The sequence below is a fragment of the Phodopus roborovskii genome, unplaced genomic scaffold, assembly GCF_943737965.1.
Source record: "Phodopus roborovskii unplaced genomic scaffold, PHOROB, whole genome shotgun sequence".
NCBI classification, from domain to species: domain Eukaryota; kingdom Metazoa; phylum Chordata; class Mammalia; order Rodentia; family Cricetidae; genus Phodopus; species Phodopus roborovskii.
In genome coordinates this window covers 24243220-24269254 of record NW_026126549.1, presented here as the reverse complement: position 1 = coordinate 24269254, position 26035 = coordinate 24243220, and the positions used below count along the sequence as shown (strand labels likewise).

At 41.7% G+C, this 26035-nt stretch overlaps 1 protein-coding gene across 1 annotated transcript in view; it reads left to right on the top strand.

The window, feature by feature from the left end:
• Positions 1-1620: 1620 nt before the first annotated feature.
• Alpk2 (alpha kinase 2) overlaps positions 1621-26035 on the top strand; it is a 120823-nt gene continuing 96408 nt past the window's right edge. The window contains exons 1-3 of the mRNA XM_051200869.1: positions 1621-1670; positions 16181-16307; positions 20137-20254. Coding sequence (XP_051056826.1) covers positions 16199-16307; positions 20137-20254 — 227 coding nt within the window. The 5' untranslated portion in view covers positions 1621-1670; positions 16181-16198. The remainder of the gene's footprint in view (positions 1671-16180; positions 16308-20136; positions 20255-26035) is intronic.

Here is a 26035-nt window from a genome sequence, read left to right as displayed (position 1 = left end):
TGGGACTTGGGTTGTCAGGCTTGGTGATAAGAGCCATTACCCACTGAGCCATCTCAGTGGCCCAGTTTGCTTACTTTTCATCATCACCTCCTTTTCATTCCCATTTTCAAGTTTTCTCTCTTTCTCTGGAGTCGAGATCCCCAGCTTTACATGAAAAGAGCTGATAGCCATAGTCACAGGGATTTGGTTCTCTCTATGTTCAGTCCCATTTCATGGGTGTGTTTGCAAGGGGGGGGGTGTTACTTCAGAGCCTTTGAGCTCTCAGTATCTTCCTTCTTCTGTGTAGACAAAACTGATAAACTGAACCCCGCAGCTGGACAGCCTACGTCTCGATATTAACTAATCTCAGATAGTGACTTTTTTGTCTTGTGCATCTCTTCTGCCCAGAACAGCGAGGAACACAGTGTGCCGTGCAGACACAGTGCTTTTGAGGAGCACAGTGCTCACCACAGAGTGGAGTTTCGGTCATGTCCCTTTCAAAGTCACCCACTTAGAGCTGCTAATTTTAGCCATCTCTGTCTCACAAGAGGTTTCCTTCTAGCTAGTCAGTTTCCAGGTATCAAGCATTAACATATTTTTGTAGTGAGGCAAGGGGACTTACAAAAGGACACCTCTGGATTTTCCATGTCCTTTTCTTGGGTTTGAACAAATTTCAAAGAAACACCCATTTAAAAACTTTGAAACAGGAATAATTGCTGACAAACTGAAGGACTAGGGCCCGGTGACACTTTTCTGTGTTTCTCATATTTTTTTTTTTGTTTATTTATTTATTTAGAGATGGGGGTCTCTCCATGTAGCCCTAGCTGGCCTGGAATTCATTATAGAGACCAGGCTGGCCCCAAACTCACAAGAGATCTGCTTATCTCTTCCTCCCAAGTGCTGGGATTAAAGGTGTGTGCTACAATGCCTGACTGTTTTAAAGACTAGGTCTCATATAGCCTAGGCTGACCTTAAACTCATCATATCAATGAGAATGGCCTCAAATTTCTGAGGTGGGGTGGTGGTGTCCTGCCTTTGTGTCTTCTCCTCAGAGAATTTCAGGGGAAGTTCAGTGCCATTTCTAAAGGAACAATGCATGAGCACTTATTTTCATCTCCCTCCCACCCTCCCCGGGGGTTTCCTATCATGACTTCAGACGCCTAATTCCCTCAACTTGATTGCTTTCCTAAGAGGAGGGCAATTAAGTCAAGGTGCTGCATAGACTTTGTGCAGAGAGCTGTCCTTCCGTGTCCAGCAGCAGTCAGTGACAGCTCTTCTGGATTTCAGCTCCCTTGGGGCTGTGTTTCATCAAGTCCCTTTGCCAGGGCCTCTCCGGCAGGCAAGCAGCGTCAACAAGTGTGGCACCTACTGCAGAAAGCGGCCCTCAAGTTTCATCACAGTGATGCTGAAAAATATTCTCCAGATTCAGCAGTGACCTATTTCATTCAAGGGCAGGCAAAACATGCTCTCCTTCTAGAACTTGCTTGGGCACGGACTTTACCCTCCTAGGAAGACACGAGTCATTCTGAAACAGACCCAACTGCTCTTTGATCTGTTTGTGGACAAGATCCTGAATCTGAGTCCCCATCAGGGGACAAGGACATAAGGACGTCCAATCCATGCTTCACGTACATCCAGGGGACAACAAGCCAGCCCTCCAATAACATCTCTCGGATAGACAGTATTGAAAAGTAAGTATGGAGACTTTCAGTTTTTAACAAGGATTGGCTGTGCCTTAAATATCACCTTTGACATTTTCTACAACAGAGAACAAAGCAGCCTGTTTCCTTCTGAGACAGACTGAGGCTGGATGGGATATTGCGATATGTAGGGCTTTAACGCAAATACTCCAGTCTTGTGTCAAGTCCCCTCTGAGTTCTATAAAACTTGGGAACATTTTAAAATGTTTGTTTGGTTTGGTTTGTCAGTGACTAAGATCATTCCTTTCACATCATGTCTGTCTTGACAGTCAGAAATAGCAAACAAAAAGTGGCCCAAAAGATCGATTTGTAAATGAAGAGTATATATACTGAAACTTGAGGAGTCAAGGCAAATATTTAGTTGATACTAGGCCTGTGTGTTTGAATATTTTGTCCAAATATTCTTTTTGCATGGGGTTATCTGAATGATTAGGAAATGTTAGCTTTCTAGGTGGGCAGCAGTGTGTTGTGCAGTAATAGATCAAGTTGCTGGAAAACCACTGGGTATTTAAAAATGACTTATACTATCACTAAATAGATTAAAGAAACCTTGAGATTAAAAAGTCAGACCAAAAGGAAATTCAATTTTAAAAAATGGATTCATTATCATGTTATATTTTAGTAAATCTTAATGAACACATTTAAACCTCAGAACTTCCAATTAAGGGTGTCAGTTACAGGCATCTGACAGCCATTTAAAAATAGATTAGAGCAAGTCTAGCATTTCGCCTGCTTGTGCTCAAACTATCTTCTTTCCACAACTTCTTCCATGTTTGGAGGTAGCCTTCCTTCAGTAGAGTCAGACGGTATTCTGAAAGCATGTAGTCTGATTGTAATAGCATGCCAGCCAAGGGGAAGTAGAGAGAGCTTGTGTGCTCCTAGAGTTCTGACCTGAAACCAAGGATGTGACACATCCTGTATTAAAACGTGCTGATGGCCAATAAGCAGGTGCAGGTATTGGAAATTAGGACCTAAATACATTTTAAATCTCAAAGTACATTACCCCTTTGAAGTGTTTACCAAATGTGGGATCACAGTTTGAGGACATTTTTAGTAGAGTAGAGTTTGTATTCATATCCAGTGCAAGATCCCAACTGCATCCATTTTGAACAGTCTTGTGCATACTTATGTGTAGATGATAGCATTTGAAGGGAGAGTGCACCTGTGAGTTTCCTAATGCAGGGACAGTGCACCTGTGAGTTTCCTAAAGCAGGGACAGTGCACCTGTGAGTTTCCTAAAGCAGGGAGAGTGCACCTGTGAGTTTCCTAAAGCAGGGACAGTGCACCTGTGAGTTTCCTAAAGCAGGGAGAGTGCACCTGTGAGTTTCCTAATCTACAGGGCACTGAGGAAGTATTCTTCCAGAAGAAAGGACAGGATCTGAAGCTCAATGAGGAATCAGCCTCTAACTCCAGCCCAGTTTTCTCATCTGTAAAATGCAGTATCCATTTAAACAGGATTGATAGGGAATGGGATGAACACAAATACCTGAAGTAGCCATGGCACCATAGTTTCTCCACAAAAGTAGGTTTTTGACTTGTCATTAAAAGTTCCTCATGCAATACTTCAGGATATAACCATAGTAACTATGTAAAGTAATAGAAAAAAAAAGATCTTATTGACAGTGTTGCAATGGACAAATTATGTACTTTGAGGAAAATTCTGTACTTGAAAATAGTGTGTCAAGACAAGAATTTTTAAAAAGGATTTACCTTAGGATGTATTGATGATAAATAAGAGAAAATGCATTTATCTTAAAGGATATGCTTATATATCTTAAAGAATAAGTAAAGATTTGTCTGTGTCACTTCAGAATATTAGTACCATGTTAAAACCATAGGGATAAAAGGTAGGGTAAATATACATGTACAGGCCAATATCTGTGGTTATTGTAAAAACCATGTAAAGATTATAATTTATCCTCATGTTGATTAAACAGGTCAAATAGAGCGTGGAAGGACAGATAGAAATTCAATAAGGAGACTTATAGTTGGTGAAGTAGAACAGATCCGCACCTGAACAGGCCATCATGGAAGCAGTGTGGTTTCTAGTCTAAGGAGCACACCACAGACTGGTGCTATGAGGTCTGTAGTAGCTAATGAGGCCCATGAGTAGAGAGACAAGAATCTTACCTAGGGCTCATGGGATATTTCCAAAGAACTGTGACAGCAGACATCTGTATTGTTCCTTCCTTTTCTGAACCATCTCAGGGTTTTCCCCTAGACAGATAAGAACATCTTGATGAATTCTTTGCCTGAGTTACTGGAAGGTCATACGCAGCTCTGTGATATTCTGCCCAAAAGGAAAATTAGAAGTATAGAATTATATAAGAAACGTGGGAGGAAGCAATAGTGCTGTCTTATGGATGGCAATAATGAAGGCATAAATACATTCAAAGCAAGAAAAGAACACTAAAGAATGATTAGGGCTGGGGAAGTTTAGTCAGTAAGGTGCTTGCCTTCCAAGTGTCAGGAAATGAGCCCAATTCCTAGAACCCACATAAAAAAATCCAAAACAAACAAATGAACAAAAAACACAGGCATGGTAAATGCTTGTAATCTTGATAGGGGTAGAGACAGGCAGATCCCTGGGGTTCACCAGCTAGGCTAGCCTGCTAGGTGAGCTATAGGCTGATGAAAGTGTCTTGAAAACAAAACAAACAAAAACCTAGGGTCACTAAGAAGGCTCACTGGGTAGAGGTACTGGTTAGGCAACCTGAGTTCAATCCCTGGGACACACATAGTAGAAGGAGAGGACTGATTCTTGCAAGTTGGCTGCTGACCTCCACATCCATGTTATAGCACACAAATGCCTGCCACCAACCCACACAAATATGTAAAAGTAAAAAACATAGCAACAACAACAAAATGGCATCTGAGGAACAACTACTATTGTCTTTAAGACCTGCACAAACATCCACATGCAACCCCCCACAAGTACCTCAGCACATATGTGAACACACACACACATACACACACACACACACACACACACACACACACACAGAGAGAGAGAGAGAGAGAGAGAGAGAGAGAGAGAGAGAGAGAGAGAGAGAGAGAGAGAGAGAGAAAGAGAGAACCCTTATTGGAGTTTCTATAAATGCATACCTGACCTGAACACCAAACTAGCAGGACCCTCAGCTCTGGATAGCTCAACCTGGGTACTGTGAATTTACCACTCTCACTCAAGCCAGATCCTGCATGGCTGCTATGGTTTTATCTCAGGAAGCACAGGTGTCTTTGATCTTCACTTGGATCTTCAACCTGTTCCTAGATGACCAGGGTCATCTGCTCCTCAATCCATAGCTTAAGGCATTCTTGCTGTGTGTGGGCAAGCAGTCCATCCTCTGGAAGGGGCTAGTTTTCTTCCAGTTGAGGGTAGCAGGGAAGCCATTAATGGAAACAAGCTGAACTGATTAGCAACTAAGAAAACCATGACTAATTTAGGCCAACTGGGGCTCACAGAACATACCAGGCAGTCTGACCACACCAAGTCACTAGAGAGAAAGATGCCATGAGACAGAGCTCACAAGAGGTTTTTTTTTTGTTTGCTTGTTTTTGTTTTTAAATTAGGGGAAAGGGAATGGGAAAAGCAGGGAGGGGAGTGGGGAAACTAGCCTCTGGGGACAGGCAAAGAAACAGAGAGAGAGATAGGAGCAAATACACAGAAAGAGACAGAGAAAGGGAGAGAAAGAAAGAGAGGAAGATGGGAGGTGGGCAGGCCCTTTAAAAAAGGAACATAGTGAATGTGCATAGGTAGTGCTCTTAGTGGCTGCAGCTGAGGGCGTATTCTGTCAGAACCCCAAGGACAGACTAACAGTCCTGTCCTTTGAAGTGTTTTGCCTGCATGTATGTATGTGCACCAAATGCATTCCTGGTGCCTGTGGAGGTCAGAAGAGGCATCAGATACTCACATTGTTGTGAGTAGCCATGTGATGCCTAGCCTTCTCTCCACCTCCTGGAGCTCTTTCAATTTTTTCTTTAGGAGCAGGCAGTGGTGGCACTGGAGAGGCAGAGCAGGCAGATCTCTGTGAGTTCCAGGACAGCCTGGTCTACAGAGAAACCCTGTCTCAAAACAACAACAACAAAACAAACAAACAAGCAAAAATTTTAGGTATGATATTCTTTATCCCTAATGTATATCTTGCTTCCTATGGCAGTGCTACCTCAAAAATAATTGGCAAATTTCTAAAGTGTTTGTGATTCAAGGTTTGCTCTCCAGGACTATAAACCAGGCATGGTGGCATGCGCTTTTAATCCTGGCACTTGGGGTGTTCAGACAGGAGGCTACTTCTAGGTCAAGTTCATTATTGAGAGAGGCAGGGCAGAAACTCAAGGTAGGAATCTGAAGGTGGGATACCTTTATCCCACACAGCATTACCTCCAACCAAGGAAACCATGGAAGATGCTGTTGGCTCACTGGCTCAGTCGTCCCCACGAATCTAATCATTGTTTTATTTGTTATGTAATTTAAACCTTTCCCTATTTAGTAAGCAACTTTCTACTGTTTAATTTAAATCGGGGCAGGGGTTGGTAGATAGACAGCTTAATGAATAAGGGTACTGGATACCCTTCCAGGAAACCTGGGTTTGATTCCCAACACACATGGAGGCTCACAACCATCTGCAACTCCAGTTCCAGGGATTCAGTGTCCACATCTGGCCTCCATGGGCACCTGGCATACATGTGGTACAGACAAAAACCACCCATATGCATAAGCAAAATTACAAAAAGAACAGTTGAAAACAAAATATCTTCACAGCCTATGCCTGAATCTAAGTTAGGGGCTGGTGAGTTCAAGGTCAGTCTGGGCTACATACATACATGTATACGCAAGTAGGTAGATAAATAAATAAATAAATGCAGAAAATAAGTCAAGTAGAAGCAATTTATGACAATTTTTCTCCTAAAATATGTTTTCAAGGTTAGAGGTGGGTAGCAAGTGAGAAGGGAGGCCACCCCTCTGCACACTTGTCCTGTTCGAGCATGGCTGATATGCTCTCTGTCCGCATAGTGACAGTGTTGGTTTTGTGCAATAAATTCAGTTCATTCTATCCAGAGTTGGTCCTGTTCTTCAGTGTGTGGCAGCAAGCAAGTCAGAAGAGAAACTAATGTCCCAGCTTTGCCCCATATCATTCTGAGTCTTGAAATTCAATAGCGTTTGCCTTCTTGATCTGGTTTAAGCAATTTTTTCCCAACAGGGACAACCCTGGGTTGCTTTGGGCTTTGTTACTGTGCGGTGTGGTAGGAGACTGGGTGAATATGGATAACAAGGGGAGCCTGTAGGGAGTGCTTTCTCTTATGGTGTTCTTTTTGAAGGGTCTTACTGATGCAATTAGAAATTGTACACAGCAGTCTGTGGCATTCAGCTTTCAACCAAAGAAATAATCATTAACTCACAGGAGTTGGTCTCATTAGCCACAGGCCCATGTTCCAGCTATACATGTATGTATGCATGTCTCTTGTGTGTGTGTATGTGTGAGTGTGCCTCCCTATGCAAGTGTGCTTGTGCAAGTGTGTGATTGTGAGTATGTGTGAATATGTGCATGTATGAGTGTGTGTGTGTCAGTGTGCTTGTGCAAGAGTGTGATTGTATGTGTGTGTGTGCTTGTGAGAGTGTTTAAAAGTGTGCCTTTCTATGTGAGTGTGTTTGTGCAAGAGTGTGTTTGTGAGTGTGTGTGAGTGTGCTTATGTGTTAGTATGGGATTGTGCCCCTCTATGTGAACATATATGTGTGAGTGTGCTTATGCAAGAGTGTTTGTGAGTATATGTGTATGTGTGTGTCATTGTGAATTGACTCTAGGGCTAGACAAGAGCTATATGACTGAGCGATAGCCTCCCTCTTTATACTTTTTACTTTGTAGCAGGATCTCATGCTGCATCACCAAATGACCTTGAACATTCCATCCTCTTGCCTTGGACTTGAAAGTAGATGGACTGTAGACAAGCACCACCAGGGTGGGTTTGCTTTGTGCATTGCAAGCCTTCCTCTCGTCCCTGTCTATTACCCAAAGAGGCCAGGATAAGATGGATGGATGGGTATCATTTGGACATAATATACCAATAATCATATTCAAGAAACTCAGATGCTTTCATTAAAAAGCTGTGTGACCTTGGGAACAATACTTATCCTGTCTGTTTTTCAATATGAAACTAGGGAAGATACTACACTCTGATATGTTTAACATCAAAACATTTTAAAGTCCCCTCCATTAAATAATTGGAAATGAAGCTGGGCAGTGGTGGCACACACCTTTAATCCCAAAAGTTGGGAGGCAGATGGATCTTTGTGAGTTTGAGGCCAATCTGGTCTACAGAGTGAGTTACAAGACAGCTGGGGCTGTCAAGGAAACCCTGTCTTTAAAAACAAAAACACACAAAAAACAAAAACAAAAGAATTAGAAATAAGTTTAAATGGCACAGAAAAAGAGAGGAGGGGAAGGAGGAGAGGAAAGGAATCAATGGGAAAACTAGCTTACCAATTTTTTAAAAATGCAGTTAAAAAAAAAAAGCCAGAGAAAGCAGCAGCTCCAAGCAGCAAATCTAAAGACATTCACCCTGTCTTTAGCAGTGTACACACAAATACTGTGGAAGTTAAATTTTATTACATAAAGGAACATGTAAAGTCACTGTCCTTAAATAATATCATCATGTTCCTGTAAATACTCAGGACAACTAAGCTACTAGATTTGTGTATATTTCCAAACATATTAAATGTACAAACAAGCATAGTAGGACATACTCATATTTTATTATTATTGTGTGTATGCTTGCCAATGCACATGATATGAGTAGAGGTCAGAGGACAGCTTTTGGGAGTTGGGTCTTATACTTCTACCATGTGGGTTCTGAGTGTCCAACTCAGTTAGGCTTGATGGCAAGTGCCTTTATCCCCTGAACCATCTTGTCATTTCGTGGGATTTTTTTTTAAAAATAGAAGGCTAGCATACTTAAAACTTCTATATTTCATTTCACTTAGCAGTGTGTTTTGGAGGTTATTTTCCCTTTTAATATGTACTGCAATTACAAGATCCCATCAAGGGCTAGGGATGTAGCCGAACTGGCAGTGTTTGCAGGAAGTCCAGCATGCAATCCCACCATCCATATGATTCTAGACTTGGGAGGTGGAAGTAGGTCAATCAGAAGTTCAAGGTCATCCTTAGCTACAGAAGGAGTTTAAAGCCAGCCTGGGCTGCAGGATACTGTATCTCCATAACAAGAAACTACAAGAAGATTCTACTTTTCAGACACATGTCATCAGATTCCTACTAATGTATGTTTATGTTGTCTCCAGCCTTGTTATCACAGCAGAGCTTTGAAGAGACCAGTAGGTGCCCTCCAAGCGTTTGTTTCCCATTCTCTATTTTTAACACTAGCTTTGCTTATAATATATTTGGATATAATATAATTCACTCTAAGTTCTAATGCAATGACTTTGTTTTAGTAAACTTATCACATAGGTAACTATCACCATGTTTTTTTTTTTGTTTGTTTGTTTTGTTGCCACAAAAGATCTCTTGGGAACATTTATTGTTTAAAAAGGTATTATCAATATATACAATATATAGGCTTTGTTAAGACATGTTAAAACATGTGTACTAATACTTTGCTCATGTTCAATCTTCTAATGCCCTTTCTTACCCTCTTTTCCCTTATGCTGGTTCCCTGACAAATAGTTCCCCTTCTTTAAGAAACTTAAATTGTTTTTCACAATGTCTTTACTGTTTTTACACTCCCCTGGGGAGAGCTTCTGCTGTGTGCATGTCCTCACTGACACGAAGCCCTTCTGGCAGGTATGTGGTGGCATCTTACTAGGGCTCTGACTGGGATCTCCCTAATGACTAAGGATGCTGAGCATTTATTTTTTGGGGTACAAATTAGCATCATACCCAAAAGAGAGCATGACATTCGAGTGCCAGCTTACCTGAGCCCATAACAATATTGCAGCCTTGCTACTTTCACAGTTCTCTGTGATGAGCCAAAAAACAAAACAAAAACACTACCAAATCAAACCAAAAACAACAACAATAAATTGGCCTTTTCCAAGTGTTTGAGATGCCCTCAAGAACCTGCCTTTAGACTCGTACTTTCTTTCTACTAATTTGTGTAAAAGACATCATTTTTGTAATTTTGCAGATATTAAACCCAAAGCCACAGATATCAGACAACACCAACACAGCGGTTATTTTGCCATTCATAAGAACCTTTTTTTTTTTTTTTTTATTCAAAGCTGTTGGCCTGTTATTATCATTGCTTATTGGCTAGCTCTGTCTTAAATATTAACCCATTTCTATTAATCTAAGTATTTCCATGTGGTCTTATCTTAGCGGAGAGAGGGTCCAGACCTCTGTTCTCTTAAGTATCTACATGTTGATCCTCCCTACTACTTCCTCTCTCTTCCTAGTCTCCTAGTCCTGCCTGTCTTGCTTTCCTATTGGCCAATGGTGCTTTATTCATTAACTAATAAGAGAAACATATTTATAGAATGACATCTATCATCATCTCCTCTTTTCTGTCTAAAATATAAAGAACTTTGACATAGTAAAATATATAACAAAACAGTTATCAAATAAAAACCATTGTTAGCAATATTTAGTCCATGAACATTTAGTAAGATTTAAAGAAAATATTCCATCATCTATCCTATCTTTGTTGAGTTTAAAGTCCTATATGTAACTTACCTTTAATCCTAACTAAGGAAAACTATAATCTTAACTATCTGTCTTCAACTCCATCAAAGACCAACAGAAGGATAATATATAAACTCTAGAATTGACAGAGACAACTCGCCTGGTCAGTCACTCGAAGTTCTTCTGTATTGTTCCATCTTTAGCCTATAGGCCATAGTGTGTCAGGCAGACTCCTCAGCAGAGCAGGAAACTAAACTGTCCACCTGTATTGGCAGTTTGTCAGTCACTTTTCTCTGTGTCCTGCAGACTGTCTGGCAGACTCTTTTTCCATGAAGCAGGAACTCTGTAGCAATGTCCACCTTGTATCAGTAGTCACTTTCCTGTGGGTCCTGTATGTCCATTTCATACAATTAAAGTCAAACAGTCCAGATAAGAGCAGTATCTTGCTCAAATGACTAGTCTTGCCATAGAGAAAGCAAACTCCATAAAGAGGTTCTTTGATGTTCATCTTCCTTTATTAGGAAAGTGGTGTTAACAGGAGCAGAAATGTCTCATGTTAAGAAAAACCCCAAACCATTTTAAATGCAATATTCTATAGGTCCTTGAAAGGTTTGAAGAATGCCTATTTATCTCAAATACATCTCTGTGTGTCTCGAAAACCTAACTCACCTAACTAAAGTTTTGACTATTATATCTATCTATAATTTGTACTAAATTGTACATTACATTTTCACATGAGCTATATAAATACAACTAAACTAGAGGAGAAATATACATATCACAAAATTGACTCCAAATTGTATCAATAAATGAAAATCCACTCCAAAACAAAGTATTCATATGTATACTATAATCCCCTTTTTATCTTTAAAAAAATGGTTGTGGTCATTAGCCATTTATAACCAACCCCATATAAATGAAAACAAACATATATATAGACAATATTTGGGAATTTGGGCTTTGTTCTTTCCAAACTGCTTCCTGCTGGTAGGGGGCACTGTCATTGGGGATCCTAAGAAGACACAGAAATCTTGGCTGTAGTCTGCAAGGCTGCTCTGTCCAAGCTGTTTTGAATGTTGGATCACCTGGAACTCTGTTTCAGGGGGTCTGGCTTGATCAAACCACATTAGTCGGAGAGAGGGCCCAGACCTCTGTTCTCTTAAGTCTCTACATGTTGACCCTCCCTACCCATTCATAAGATCTTTATAAAAGTGTAACTAGTACTATGTTTACATTATTTCTACCCCTCCCTCTTCCCCCTCCAACTCCTTCCATGCCTCACAGATCCCCCAAAGTCACAACCTCTTGTTTCATTTTTTAAACGTAGGAAACTGGCCCAGAACCATACAGGAAAAAGAAAGGAAAATGGGAGGGATTAAAAATCTGATGTTCTTATGGGTTAACACGCCTTTTTTAGGTTAGTTTTGAAGCTCACCTAGGACTTCCTCCACCAATGTCAGTAATTTAGCATTAACTTGTCACCTCTAGCACACTGTGTCCATTTGTCATCTCTAGCATAGACCGATAAATGTGTCATTCTCACCTTCAGAGAAGCCACGAAACATGAACCACAGCCTGACTTAACTGTCCTTTTCCTTCAGGGAACAGTCAGTGCCCAGTGGCTGAGACTCGTGGTAACTAACCCAACCTCATGAGTCAAACACACTGTCAGTGTTTTCACGTGTGGGACAACACTGACAGGAAGTGGTCACCTATAGAGGAGTTGCAGCTGATACACAGGGGCCTTGCTACCAGTCTAGCGTCGTGAGCCCTTTCTTTCCATTCAACCCACAGTAGTGGTCCTAGGAATAAGAGTGGGAGGAAACTTGCTCTGCAAATTACTTTCCCAATGAGTGTTACTCCAGGAGTCGTGTTTACCAGTTCATGGGCATATCACTTTAAAAACAGCAGCAGCACTGTGGAAACCCACAGCAGAAAAGGAAACTTGTGAAAAAGAGTCTTACTGGAGAGCTTCCAGATACTATTTCATCAACTAATCATGTAACAGTCTTAGGAGGCAGCTGATCCTTATATGGTTACCACTTTTTGGCGGCCGGGCTAGGAACTAGGCCTGATACTTTGCCTGGGTAAGTGACAGAGCTGTGTCTACCTTTGTTCCTGACCGTCTAGGAAAGCATTTTCCAGCTCTGAGATTCCCCCAGATTCATTGAGTAAGTTTGTAGGAATGTGGAGAGCCAAGGTAGTCAGTCATCTTATTGCCAACAGGAATGCCCAACAAGTATTTCAGACTAGCCTGAAAAGGTAATGACATTCATCAGCATGCATTACAATGTGGACAAACTCGATGATATTATGCTAAGTGGAAGATTCAGGAAGTTTCCAGAAGGGGCAAATCCATGGAAATAGAACACAGCGTAGTGGTTACTGAAGGCTGTGTGGACTAGGACTGGCATGGAGATGGGGAGATATGAGGTTTCTTTTGGGGTAATGGCACATTGTAAAATTGATCGTGGTGATGATGGTTGCACAAGCCAGTTATAATGAAAGTCATGGAGTCATAACTTTTCAGTGGGTGAAGTATGTGGTATATTAATTATCTCATTACAGATGTGTTTAAATATCACTCCAGGTCAATAAGTCACAAGAGGTGTCATTTCCAACTTGAAGCCACAAGTCCATAGGTTTGGCAAACCTTGTTACTTCCCTGCATGGAATTTGCTATACTATTGCAAAATACCATAAAATTTGTTGTTGTTGTTTTTGCTGGTGGCACACGCCTTTAGTCCTAGCACTCAGGAGGTAGAGGCAGGCAGAGCTCTGTGAGTTCAAAGCCAGCTTGGTCTACAGAGTTTCAGGGCAGCCAGGGCTGTTACACAGAGAAACCCTATCTTGAAAAACAAAAACAAAAAACAAAACCCTGAAAAACAAAACGAAAACAAACAAATAAAACCTCCCAAAAATCTCAACCCAAATCCATAGCTCTGGCTTCTATGACCAACTTGAACTCTAGTAAGGAACAGCTATACTGCTGTTGAAGAGCTGTTTTACTTGTTCCGCAAAGGTGGGTCCTCTCAGCAGCTCGAGGGGGACCCGTGCGTTCCCTCTCACTTTTCTTGGATCTGTAGTTATTCTGGACTGTTCGTTACTATGTCTTGACAATGCCCCCTCCCTCTCTATCTCTGTCTCTCTTGCTCCTTTCTCTCTCCCCTCCTCCCTCCCGTCTTTTCTTTTGTTTCTGTCTTCCTGTGTTGGGGATCAGAGCCACGGTCTCTCATATGACAGGCAAATATTCAACCATTGAGCTACACTTTTGCCTTCAAGTTTTCTTTTCCTTTTCTTTTTTTCTCAAGTTTCCTTCATTCATTTTCTTTCTCATAAAAGACAAGTTATGAGAATTTTCAAAATTCAAAAAATTTTGAAGCTTTTAAAGGTACTTCTTTCTATGTAGTTGGAAAATCCAATTTCACATCGCTGTGATCTCTGAGACATAGCTATAGATTTCACGTCTGTGGGTTTAACCACCTTTAGGTTAAAGTTACTTTGGAATAAAATTTTATATGTGCTGGAAAAGTAGACTTTCCCCCTGCCATTCCCTAAATGAGACTTCCTAACTACTTTTTACATAGCATCTGTGGCATACTGGGCACTGTAGGTAATCCAGAGATGGTTCAAAGTGTGAAAGGATGCACATAAGTTATGTGTAAACACTAGATCATTTTACATAAAGGACTTGAGCATCTTCGGATCTTGGTATCTCAGGATGGCCCTGGTAGTAATGCAATCAGAAAAGTGAGGTAAGGCTGATAGATACAAATTAAATATGGGCTTTGTGACAATGGGTCAAACTCCTCAGCCCCCAGATGTATTTGTAAGGTAATCTAGAATGGAGAATTTTCTTCTTGTCCTGTACAAATACTTTACCATATACACCGAGATGGGTTCATCCAACTCTTATATGAGTTAAATATAATGGGTCACTCAGGAACCCCCTGATGCTTCAGGTACCCCACATCCATGTTTATAGAAGTCCTGTAATCCAAAATATTGGAAATGAAGTTGCATCTCTCTTACCAAATCCCCAAAGGACTCATTCCTTTCTTCAAACCTTTCTCACTTCCTGTAACAGGTCCTAGCAGCCACTAGGCATGTCAAAGTTCTCTTCCAGTGTAAATGTTCTTGGCTGTGGAACCTCAGGCTTAAGCACAGACTTGCTTCCTGCAACACATGGAGGAAAGATGACAGCAAGTTCTCTTAAATGAATGTCTTTTCCTGGATGCACAGAGAGTGAAGGGTTTTCATGCAGAGGCAATTTTGTCAGGGGCTCACCTTATTCTAGACTAAACAACATCTTAAAGGGAAGGAGACATTGCAAATCTCAACAATAGCTGGAGAGGCCTCAGCAGGCATTCATGAGTAGTGGAATGTCCAGCCCTTATGAGCAGAATACTCAGGAGTGTCTATTAGGTAGGGTCACACAGGAGCCCAGATCTAGGTCTACATACCAAAGTCAAAAGAGCCTTTTGTTAGTGTGACATTCTGCTGTCACCATCCTAAATCCTGGTCCTACTTGGCCAGGGAGTCCCTGGGTCTTCCAGAGCTGGGTCCTGCCAATGAAGTGAAGGTCCTTCCACACTGTGAAGTCCCCTGGACTTGTTCTCTCTTCAATCCTGCTCATCAAATATTATGTGGGTGTTAATGAGACCTTTGGCTAATGCTAGGGAGCCTTTCTCTGGTAGCCATCTCTCAGGGGACTAGACAGTCTGGAAAAGTAAGAAGAAAGGGCAGAAACTGGATGGGTGTTAATGGTTCAGAGGCTGACATCCAGGCTGTCTATGGTCCCAGCACCCCCTAGACTGTCCATTTACAGTTTCTAATCCCCTCTTCTCCATTCTTGCTCGCCACATTACTGCGGTTCTTGCCCTCTTTCAGAGCTCCGTGGTGTTTGGGGGTTGAAAGGGGAAGCGGACTCCTACTGTTTGGATAGACTTAGTTGTGATTTCAAAACTCAGGCCTCTCAGAAGGACAACTTTGGTGGGAGATGCTGACACCTGTCTGTAGGTAGAATAGGAAAAACAAGTCCTTTGGCTTCAGACCCACTGCATTCTCAGGGTTGCCATAGAGCTGTGCAAGCTGGGACCCCTGTTGTTCCAGTGTCAGCCTGCACAAGTCCTGAAGGCAGGCTGCCTCGTGGTAGCAGGCACTTGCTGTGGTATCTTCGGCAAGTTGATGAAACTTTCCGAGCCACCTATTCCTCATGTATGCAATCTAAGAGGCTCTGACAACCACTCTTCAGTTAATTTAAGATTCATTAGGTGACCTGACATTACCTGATGACTAACAAGTGTGTTATGCATGTGCCTACCAAAGAAGGCATGTTCCTCCAAAATGCAAGCCCAGTTTCTTCCCTCCCCTGGGGCATACCAAAGGGTCAGTAATTTGCAAATTTTAAATCTCTCCCACCTAAAGATTTATTTGAATGCGGTCAACTGCTTTTGGGGGAAGTAAACTCATGTATTTACTTTATATGTTTTGAGATAAAAATCTCATCCAGCCTAGGTTGGCTTCAGACTTGCCATGTAGCCAAGGATAACCTTGGATTCCTGATCCTCCTGTCTACACCTCCAGAACTCTGTAATTACAGACTGCTTATGTGATGTTAGTGATGGAACTCAGGACCTCGTGCATGCTGGGAAAGCACTGGGGGACCAGTGAGACAGCAAAATGTCTTGAGATGTACATGTCAGGGGGGCCCATGACACACCATCCCAGTAGCTCTCTGCTCCAGGGAGGCTGCTGAGGACCCTCCACTTGCCTACTGTCTCAACTGTGGCTGGATAGCAGAGCTCCTGGGATTCCAAAGGAGGTCATAGCAGTCACAGAACATAGAGTGATGGTGGTCTGTTTGTGTTTCAGATCACGTGGCATGAGAGGATGGCAGATCCAGGCTGCCTCCAGAGGCACACACTGTGTTTTTTATCAACATTACTTTCCCAGAAGGTTCCGGAGAAGTCTGACGCCGTGCTTCGATGCATGATAGCTGGTAATGACCTCTAGACTAACCACCACTCATCCTAGACTGGTTGCTACTCAGACTAACTTCTGCTCATCGTAGCCTAGCTGCTATTCAGCCTAGACTACCCCATGCCTCTCTGCAGACCAGGGTTATTGGCTCAAAGACAATGAAAACAACATTTGAGAAAACTACCTTAGACATTTATTCTGAGTAACTCAATCCTCTAGGCTGTTTTTCAAGTGACTTTTTGGACAGACTGATTTTCTTCACCCCATGCTGTGGCTTTTGGTTATATAGCCCTCCTACCAGCTAATTTTCAGATACTCTACTCTTCACTTGTCTGTGGCACCCAGGAACAGCTTGAATAATTTCACTTCATAAAATCAAGCTTTTCTGTTAGCTTTTAGCAATGTCCAAGGCTGGCTCAATTGGCCTCCTACTGATGCCATCCCCAGGCACACTAGTAAACAAAGAACAACTTAAAACTAAAATAAGAGGTGCCCAGATAGGTAAGGCTGAAGATGGAAATGACTCCTGGATTGGAAAATAGATCACTAAGAGCTGATGATTGGGTATTAGTGGCCCAATGGTAAAGGGATTTCATTAAAAGTAAGGGAGCAGAGAAAAGCTCAGACAATAAAAGCACATGCAGTATAAACCTCACAGCCTGAGTTTGTTCCCTGAGTCCCACAGCGGGAGAGAACTGACTCATGCAGACTTCCACAAATGTGCTGTGGCACTCTATACACACACACACACACACACACACACACACACACACACACACATACACCACATGGAGAGAGAGATGAGAGACCCATAGAGAAAGAGACGCCTCTAGGTTTCCCCTCTCCCTCAGACTGAAAGGCTGTTCTGGCTCTACAAAACCTCAGACTGCAATCCAAGACTTCTATGCTTTCCTCAACGTGGCAGTTGAATCCTGAGACTGACACTAAGACCCTGCTCCTATATTTTATACCTCTCTAATGCTGGGATTAAAGGTATGAGCTCTGATTCACTCTTTGGTACCCCAGGGTGGTCTTGGACTCAGAGATCTGTCTACCTCTGGGATTAAAGGTGTGTGCCTGGCTTCTATGGCTAACTAGTATGGCCACTTTGCTACTTTGATCTCTAGTGGCTTTTATAAGTCATAAACAATATATCACCATGCTTTTTTTATAGCTATCTACCCTTGTAAACACAAAAGCACTACACCCACAGGGTTTCCTTAGGACAGACAGAAATCACTTACCCCTTACTTTCTCTTCCTAACTCAGAGGAGGAGTGTGGCCATAGAAATGACTACCCTTTGTTTGTAGAAGTCAAGATGAAACCTTGTCTTTGGTCTGGAGGCTGGGGTACCCATCCACACTCAGTCTCTGTAAGTCCAGATCCGGCTTCCCAGTGCACTTTGATAACCATTCAGACAGAAGAAGGGGACCCAAGCTGACCCTGAGTCTTCTGGGAGAACCCCCATGTAGCTAGATCATTGGTTCAGGCAGTGACTCACAGAGAGGTTCAAAAACAAGGGGAGGAGGCCTGGGGGTGGAGGAGTATTGCTGGGTGGCAGAACCCTTGTCTAGCATGCTTAAGACCCCAGGTTCCATCCTTAGCATTGGAAAACAAAGGGAGGAAGGAAAAAGGTTAGGTGAGGTTTCCAGGAGAAAAGAGAACCTTCCAGAAGGTGCAAGATACCACTTCCCTAAGCACGTCTCATTTCTGGTTGATGGTTCAGACTCAGACTATGCACAGGGAAAAACCCTGGCAGCAATCAGGAAACTGGAGGAGAGTGACTGGCCCTGATCATTCTGAATGAATGCCTGGAGGTCAAAAGGTCCCAGGGGCTAGCTCTCACACACTTTACATACTTTCTCTAGGAAAAGCACCCCTCCTCCACCACACACACACAAAAGGAAGAGTTCACTGTTTCCTAAGCAGGGGCTAGAGAATGCTGGCTGAGTGAGGGGCTTGAGATGGGGAATAGTAACAGGCAGAAATGAAGCCCAACAGCCTCTTATTCTGTCCGTTTCCAGGGAAGCTACTCTTGACTTTTAACATCTGCCCATAGGAAGTTGAGGCAAGCAGCTGCAGGGGAGGGTATGTCCTCACATGTGGGCCTCTGTGTTCTTAGTCTTGGGGCAGCTGCTCGGGCACCTGCCTGGAGGAGAAGGTAGGAAATCCCGACAGCTTCCAAAAAGCACATACAAGGCCTTGGCAAGCAGACAAGGAACCAGGCCCTGAGTGTTCTCAGGTCCTGCTGGGACAGGTCTTTCTGACTCTTAGCATCCTGACCTTTATCTCCCTACCCATTCTGTATAGCCTAGGAAGAATAAGGATTTCTTTGGCGCTCTCTGGGTTGCTTGCCAAAAATTACATAATGTAGAACCAAAACCCAAGGCTGTTTCTGGTATGGATTCAGAACGGCATGTTGTTTTCCAACCCTGAACTTTGCTTCCTGTTCAGACAGCACATTTGATAATTTTTGGTGACACATAGAGTAGTTAAGAAAGCTCTTTGGGACACACTGGAAACTTTCTTGCCTAGTAACAGGAAAGACAAAATTCCTACTGTGTGGGTTAAATTCCTCCATTGGCCTATTAACATTCACACCCAGCTAATGACTACCAGACAGGGGTGAACCCTTCCAAGGGAAGAAGTGTTGGTGACTCAGTTTTTGTGATAACATCATTCACAAATACATAAGACCAGTCTAGAAGATTTATACTCCAGACTTCCTCTTTAGGAAGAAAATGGAAGTTTTGTTCTTGTCCCATTCAAGCGCAATCTTACTTAACTTCTGGGGTCAAAGGACATGGAGCATGTTCAGGATGGCATAAAATTAAAAATAAAGATAAATCTTTAAAAAAAAATGAAAGTGATCTGTGTGAAAATACAAAATTAACAATCAAAAGTTTTGCTTGGCTCATTGATGAATTAAACAACTAGGCAATATTAAGCCAGAGAAGCTACACATTTATAGGCATTTAAAAATGTCAGGAGAACACATTTGGGTTAGGTACAACACTACTAAATATGGGACAGCAAAACCTTACAGTGTTATCTTTCTACTAGACCGGCATTATTTGTATTTCTGTTTGATAAAACCTACAAGATGACACATAAGTTCATTGAATCTAGAAATTTTAATCAGTCCTATCGCTGAGAAAAACAAACTCATTTTCCATGGTCAAGGCTCTTGGACGAGACTTTGGCCCCATGTGACACTGAAAATCAAATACCACCTGTATCTTTGCCTATTGAATATTTTTTAAACAAATCGACCCTCACTGCTGACCATATCTTTAAATTTTAATTACTCTTATTTATTTATTTATTTAGTGTGTGGGGTGGGTACATAAATACCACAGAATGTATTTGGAAATCAGAGGTCAGAGGCCAACTTATGGAAGTCAGCTCTCTCCTTCCACCATGTGGGATCCAGGAACCAAACTCAGCCATCAGATTTTAGTGGCAATGCCTTCATCTGCAGAGTCATCTCCCTGACCATGGATCATAGTTTTGGACAATTATTTTATTTTGGATAATTTTTTTTTCTTTTCGAGACAGGGTTTCTCTGTGTAGCTTTGGAGTCTGCCCTGGAATTTTCTCTGCAGACCAGGCTGGCCTCAAACTCACAAAGATCCACCTGCCTCTTTTCTCCCGAGTGCTGGAATCAAAGGTGTGCTCCACCAACACCCAGCTATTTTGGATAATTTGATTTTAAAAATAGTTTCTTATGATTAGTGATAGCATTTTTTATTCTGTATTTTATTAACATATCCCAGTAGGCTTGTTAATTCCCATTTACAGCTTTATAACTTTCTGAAAATACATATTCTTTTTTTTTAATCGTCAGGTCAGCCCAAGCCAGAGGTGACTTGGTATAAGAATGGTCAAGCCATAGACGAGGGAGGCACTGTTTCCAGTTACGAGTTCTTTGAGAACCAGTATGTTCATCTGCTGCATCTCTCATGGTGAGTGGCTTGGCTCCCTATGGGCTGTTCACCAAGATTCTGTCTCCTGTGCTGTGCCAGTTACTATGAGATCAGGCTGAATTATTTGCTTCTGAGTCCTATCTTACAGGTTAGTGACAAGCAACAGCCAAGGCATCCAGCAGTGACTAAAGTTGTCCCTTTGTATAAATGGGTTATCTGCAGATTTAATCAACCATGGGTGGGAAATATTTTTTAAAATTTGTGTGTGTGTGTGTTGTGTGATATATATATATATATATATATATATATATATATATATATATATATAATCAAATATACATAAAATGTGCACCATAAACCTTGTATTGGGCAACAAAAGAAGTTCTAATAAATTTCAAAGGACTGAAATAATAAAAAAGTATATTTTCCAACCTCAATGAAATAAAACCAGCAATCTATAACAGAATAAACTGAAAAGATTCCACAAATTTGTAGAAATTAAATAGCATGCTCTCTTCTTTTGAGAATTTCAAATAATGTTTTTAATCATACTCATCTCATCTCCTGCGTACCTCTTCCCACACACCTCCTCACCTCCCAACTTCATGTTCACTTTCTTTGTTAATAACCCATTTAGTAGAATTCATGCTGTCCATATACTCATGGATATAGAGAGGTCCACTAGAGTGTGGTCACCTACAAGGGACCAGTCCTTAAATAAAACTGACCATCCCTTATCCAGAAGCCATCAATGGTCCATAGATCCTCAGTTAGTGTGTGGATCTCATGAACCCTTTCTCCTACATGCTAGGATGTTAGAATGTTGAAAGGTTTGATCATGTGCAGGTTTTGTGCAGGCACCCACATATGTTGTAACTTTCTGGGTACAGTGGTGTTCTTTCCAGAAGACACCATTTTGCTCTAGTTTTCCTCAACCTCTGGCTCTTATAATCTTTCTAAACCCTCACCACAATGCTTCCTGAGCCTAGTGGGGATTGGAGTGGGACACATGTCCTATTTGTGGCTGAGCACTCTACTAACACTTTTTCTCTGCACTTTGGCCAGTTTTGAGTTTCTGAGATAACCACCATCACCATTAAAGAAACTTCTCTGATGAGGTCTGAGAGCTGCACAAATCTACAAGAAGAGAGACACAAATTAAGAAGATAGTTTGATATTGTCTGTTAAGCAGGATGATGGTAGGGGTTTCCCTCCAGTGGTCTGTGAGCTCAGCAGAGCACTAGACATATGATTCCTCCTCCGAGAGAGCCTTAAATCCAATAAAAAGCAGTTGGCTACATATTACATCTGTGCCACTATTGCAAGTATCTTGCCACACTGATCATTTTGTAGTTCACAGGGTCCACAGCTTTGTAAGACTGTTGATGACTTTCATTCCTCCAGATAGCTTTTAGTAATATGGAAGCTCTCCAGCTGAAGGAAGCTTCCTGGTCCGAATCAACTTCATTTCTCCAGGTACTTGAAAAGCTAAGTATCTTTAGCAGTAGTGGCTTACCATCAAGTTCTGGCAGGCAACCAAAAGCAAGGTGTTCTAGAGACTCCCAAGGCAGAATACTCTTAAACACTGGCTCAGAGAAGGAATTGCAGAGGAAGTTAGAATGTAGGTTGGAACAAGTGGGTGAAGGACACAGGATGATCAAATGTATAAAATGCAGTAAGAGCCATGCTAAGAGGGAAATGTACAGCCATAAACATGGACATTGAGAAAGAGGAAAGGGGGAGATGCACTCTGGTGGTATAGTGCTTGCTTGGCATGCATAAGGCCCTGGGTTTGAGTTGAAGGAGGAGAAGAAGAGATGATAAAATAAACATACAAGTGTTACACCTTAGGTAATGAGAAGAAATACATTAGCTGATATTTTATTTTCCAAGCTTTAAAGACTAAATGTGTCTGTTGATGCTATGTCTGTCTTAGTGAGGATTTCTATTGCTGTGAAGAGAAACCATGACCATGGCAACTCTCACAAAGAAAATATTTAATTAGGATGGCTCAAAGGTTCAGAGAGGTCCAGTCCACTATCATCATGTGGGGAGCATGGCAGTGTGCAGGCAGACATGGTACTGGAGAGGTAGCTGAGAGTCCTACATCTTGCAAGCCACAGGAAGTCAACTGAGACACTGGGCAGTATCGTGAGCATGGGAAACTTCAAAGCCCACCTCCACAGTGACATGCTTCCTCCAACAAGGCCATACCCACTCCAGCATAGCCACACCTCCTAATAGTGCCACTCCCTATGAGACTGTGGGGGCCAATTACATTCAAACTACCACAATGACCTACTCTGGCTTCAAGTGTTCCAACATCTATAGCTCTTAAATTCTCTAGTCTACACTTCCGACTTCAAGTAGAGTTTACAAGGATATGTTCCCTGTGTTCAAAATCAGTGTTTTCACTTGTTAGATGAATCTTATTCTACAGTTTGGGCTTCAAATCCCTAGATACAAAGAATTTCTCTGTTTCCTTCACTCTTTCTCCACCCCCCACCCCACAGACAACTGGGACATTTGTCTCTGCTTTCCAAACCTCTGACTCTTATCATCTTTCCATTCCCTCTACTGAAATGATCTGCATATCTCTTTCTATTCCTAAACCATTGTCCTTATTACCCTCAGGATTGTTTACTGACTACTAAAACAGCTTTCTTCTGGGACTACCTCATATTTCTTTCTTGTGACAATTTTAACATTAAGTTCATGGAGAATGAGGAGGTAGCTCAGTCAGTAACATGCATACCAGGTGAGCATGATGAACTTCATTCAATTTCCTCAACTCATGTTTTTAAAAAAAGCCAGTACTTGTAATCCTAGTGCTGAGGTTTCATCAAAGACAGCCCCTGAAGAATAATGATACCTCAGAGTGCTCTGGCTTCCACATTAACATTTACATATGCATATGAACATGCTCACATTTGTGTACACACACAGATACACACACACACATACACACATACACACAGAGTCATGCCAGTGAGCATAGGTTCTAAGACTGAAAGCGGAGGAGACAGGCTTGTGTGGAGCACCTACTCTGTCTTTATTTCATTGTGTTCATCTGTGAAATGAGCTGTAATTGTCCTTACCTTGTAGTCTGGCATGATAATAAAATGAGTTATTAATTCTTGCAAATCGATTGGAATAGTTGCATGAATATAACAGATGTTCAATAAGGGATGGCTGTTGTGGCCTGGTTTATCATTCTGTTCTGTGGATCTGATAAAGTCATCTCATAATTATAAATGGAACTTTCTTTTGGGAGTAGAATAAAGTCTTATTTCCTTCAATATAAAAAAAAGAAAAGAAAATCTCATTGGGACTGGACACGCTTATTGTCAGTCCCTAGATCAGTAGTTCTCAACCTGTGGGTCTAATCCCTTTCGGATCAAACAACCCTTTCACAGGACTTGCCTAAGACCACTGGAAAACACAGATTTTTACATTTATGATTCATAACAGTTGTAAAATTATAATCATGAAGTAGCAATGAAAATAATTTTATGGTTGGGGGATCACCATAACATGAGGAACTGTATTAAAGAGCCACAGCATTAGGAAGGTTGAGAACCACTGTCCTAGGCAATATAGCACACTAGTAACATGTATAATTTATGTCATATTAGGCATTTGAATTAACATGGGGTGATTTATACAAATACTATGTATAGGAAAGAGATTTGAGCATCCTTAGGGTTGACTGTCCTGGAACTGAGATCTCCCTAGGATAATAAGGGATGACTATATTTATTGAGCTCAGTAGATTTTAGCCCTCTCTAGTTTGCCGTTGTTTAGAGTTAAACTTTATCTGGAATTCTAAGACATTTCACTTATGGGTTTTTCATCTAATCTTGTTCTCTCTGGAAAGTTAAGAAAGCATGATAAGTTTTAAGCACTGTTATTCAACCTTTCAAATTGGATGAAGGAAATAGAAGTGATTGACCAGAACCCAAAGCAAGTGGGTGAAGGGGTTAAGGATAGAAATCAACTTTCAGACTTTGGGAGGTAGAGGCAGAGGCAGGAGGATCAGGAATTCAAAGTCAGCCTACACTATTTGAGATCCTGCTCCCCCCTCAAAAACAAAAACAAAATGAAGATACAGTGCAGTACAGTAGTTTCTAGGTCTTTTTTTCCCTAGGAGATACTTGATTAGAGAAGATGTGATTGTTCTGTTTGAAAGTATTAGGGAGTCTGTGCTTTTGGTCCCTGTATTAGCTACCCTTCCTCACTGGCTGGATAACAGTGCTTACATCTAGACACTGAGAAAGTAATTTGGCACCCCAGTAGCATCAGAGCCTCCCCGTTTCTGTTGTGTGCCTCGCAAGGGAGTGCCTTTTGTAAAACTGAAGATTTGGTGGAATAGAATCTATTCTTTCTCGAGCTCCTGGCCTGCTATTTTGAAAAGTAGCCCCCCTATTGGAAGACATATTTAGTTCTATATTTAGTTCTAATGCAGGGAATGGTGGTAGAGGAATATAACCATTGGCATAGGCACACTTTTCTGTTTAGTAGTAAATATGCTGGGGGTGAATGACCTCGAGACATTCTGATGTTTGTTCCAGGTGTTCTGAACCAGGGTGGACCATTGGCATTGACTAGGGAGCTTTTTAAGTTCATAAATGTTGGGGTCTCATTCTTGACCAACTAAATTTGAATCTTGGGTGATTCTAATATGTGACTGAAGATTAAAAATGCTTTGCCTCCCAACCATCCCTCTGCAAAGTGAATGACTAATGCTGCTTAGGAAAATGAATGATATTTTTATGCCTATGCCTTTCAAAAATTGTAAGTTAATTGTTCTAATATTAGCCTCAAAGTATCTTGTAGTTACTAAGTGTGATAATCTACTGAATTACCTCACAAACTATCCGAATTTGAACTTGGGATCATTAAAAGTGAGCCCCGAGTCTTCAGAAGCTCTTGTTTCTCAAGGGCTTTGTGTGCATGGGGGTGGGGGATGGGGTGGGAGGGGTGTTACAGGTTCAATCTGCAGCTCTGTTCTGTGTCAGTTTTAGTTATTTTTATCATGACCATGACAAAATAAGGGAGAGGGATTTGTTGGGCTCATACACTCAGAGGACACAGTCCATCATGGAAGGGAAAGCATGATGGACTAGTTCAGTCTGAGGCAGCAGGAGCTTGTAGTTCATACAGCTCTCACATCTGTGGGAAGCTCAGGAAGTAGAGAAAGAACCAGAAGCAGGGATGGAATATAGCCTTCAAAGGCCAACTTCCAGTGACCCACTTCCTGTAGCCCAACCCCACCACCTCCTAAAATAGCATCACTGTATGCTCAGACATGTATGTGTGTGTGTATGGGGGCACGTCTCAGGTTAAAACCATCGCAGGGAACACTCTATGTGTTTACTGACATTTGGTTTTTCCCTCTTTTCAGAACCTGGTGGGACACCTCTGTTCCCACCACCAGTTGTCCCCAAAGTCTCTTCCTGGAAGAGATGCATCAGTGCTTACCCAACTCCAGGTCAAGGGAGCTTGTCAGGGAATAGAGACAGAGAGCTAATAAAGTATCCAAGAGAGAAACACCAACCATAGCATTAGCATCTACATTCAGCTTGGAAGCATTTTGTTTTTCTTTGAAGATATAGGAATTGGAAGGGGTGGGAAAAACCACTACAAAACATTTTCTACCTTATAGTGAAAGCAAACAGCGCCAATGTGTATACAAACGGGAAACTATGTGACCTTTTGTGAATATAATTAAACATAAAAATCCATCCAGGACCAACACCTTGAGAGATAGATTCTGTTCTAGTTAGGATTATCATTGCTCTCATGAGACTTGACCAAGAG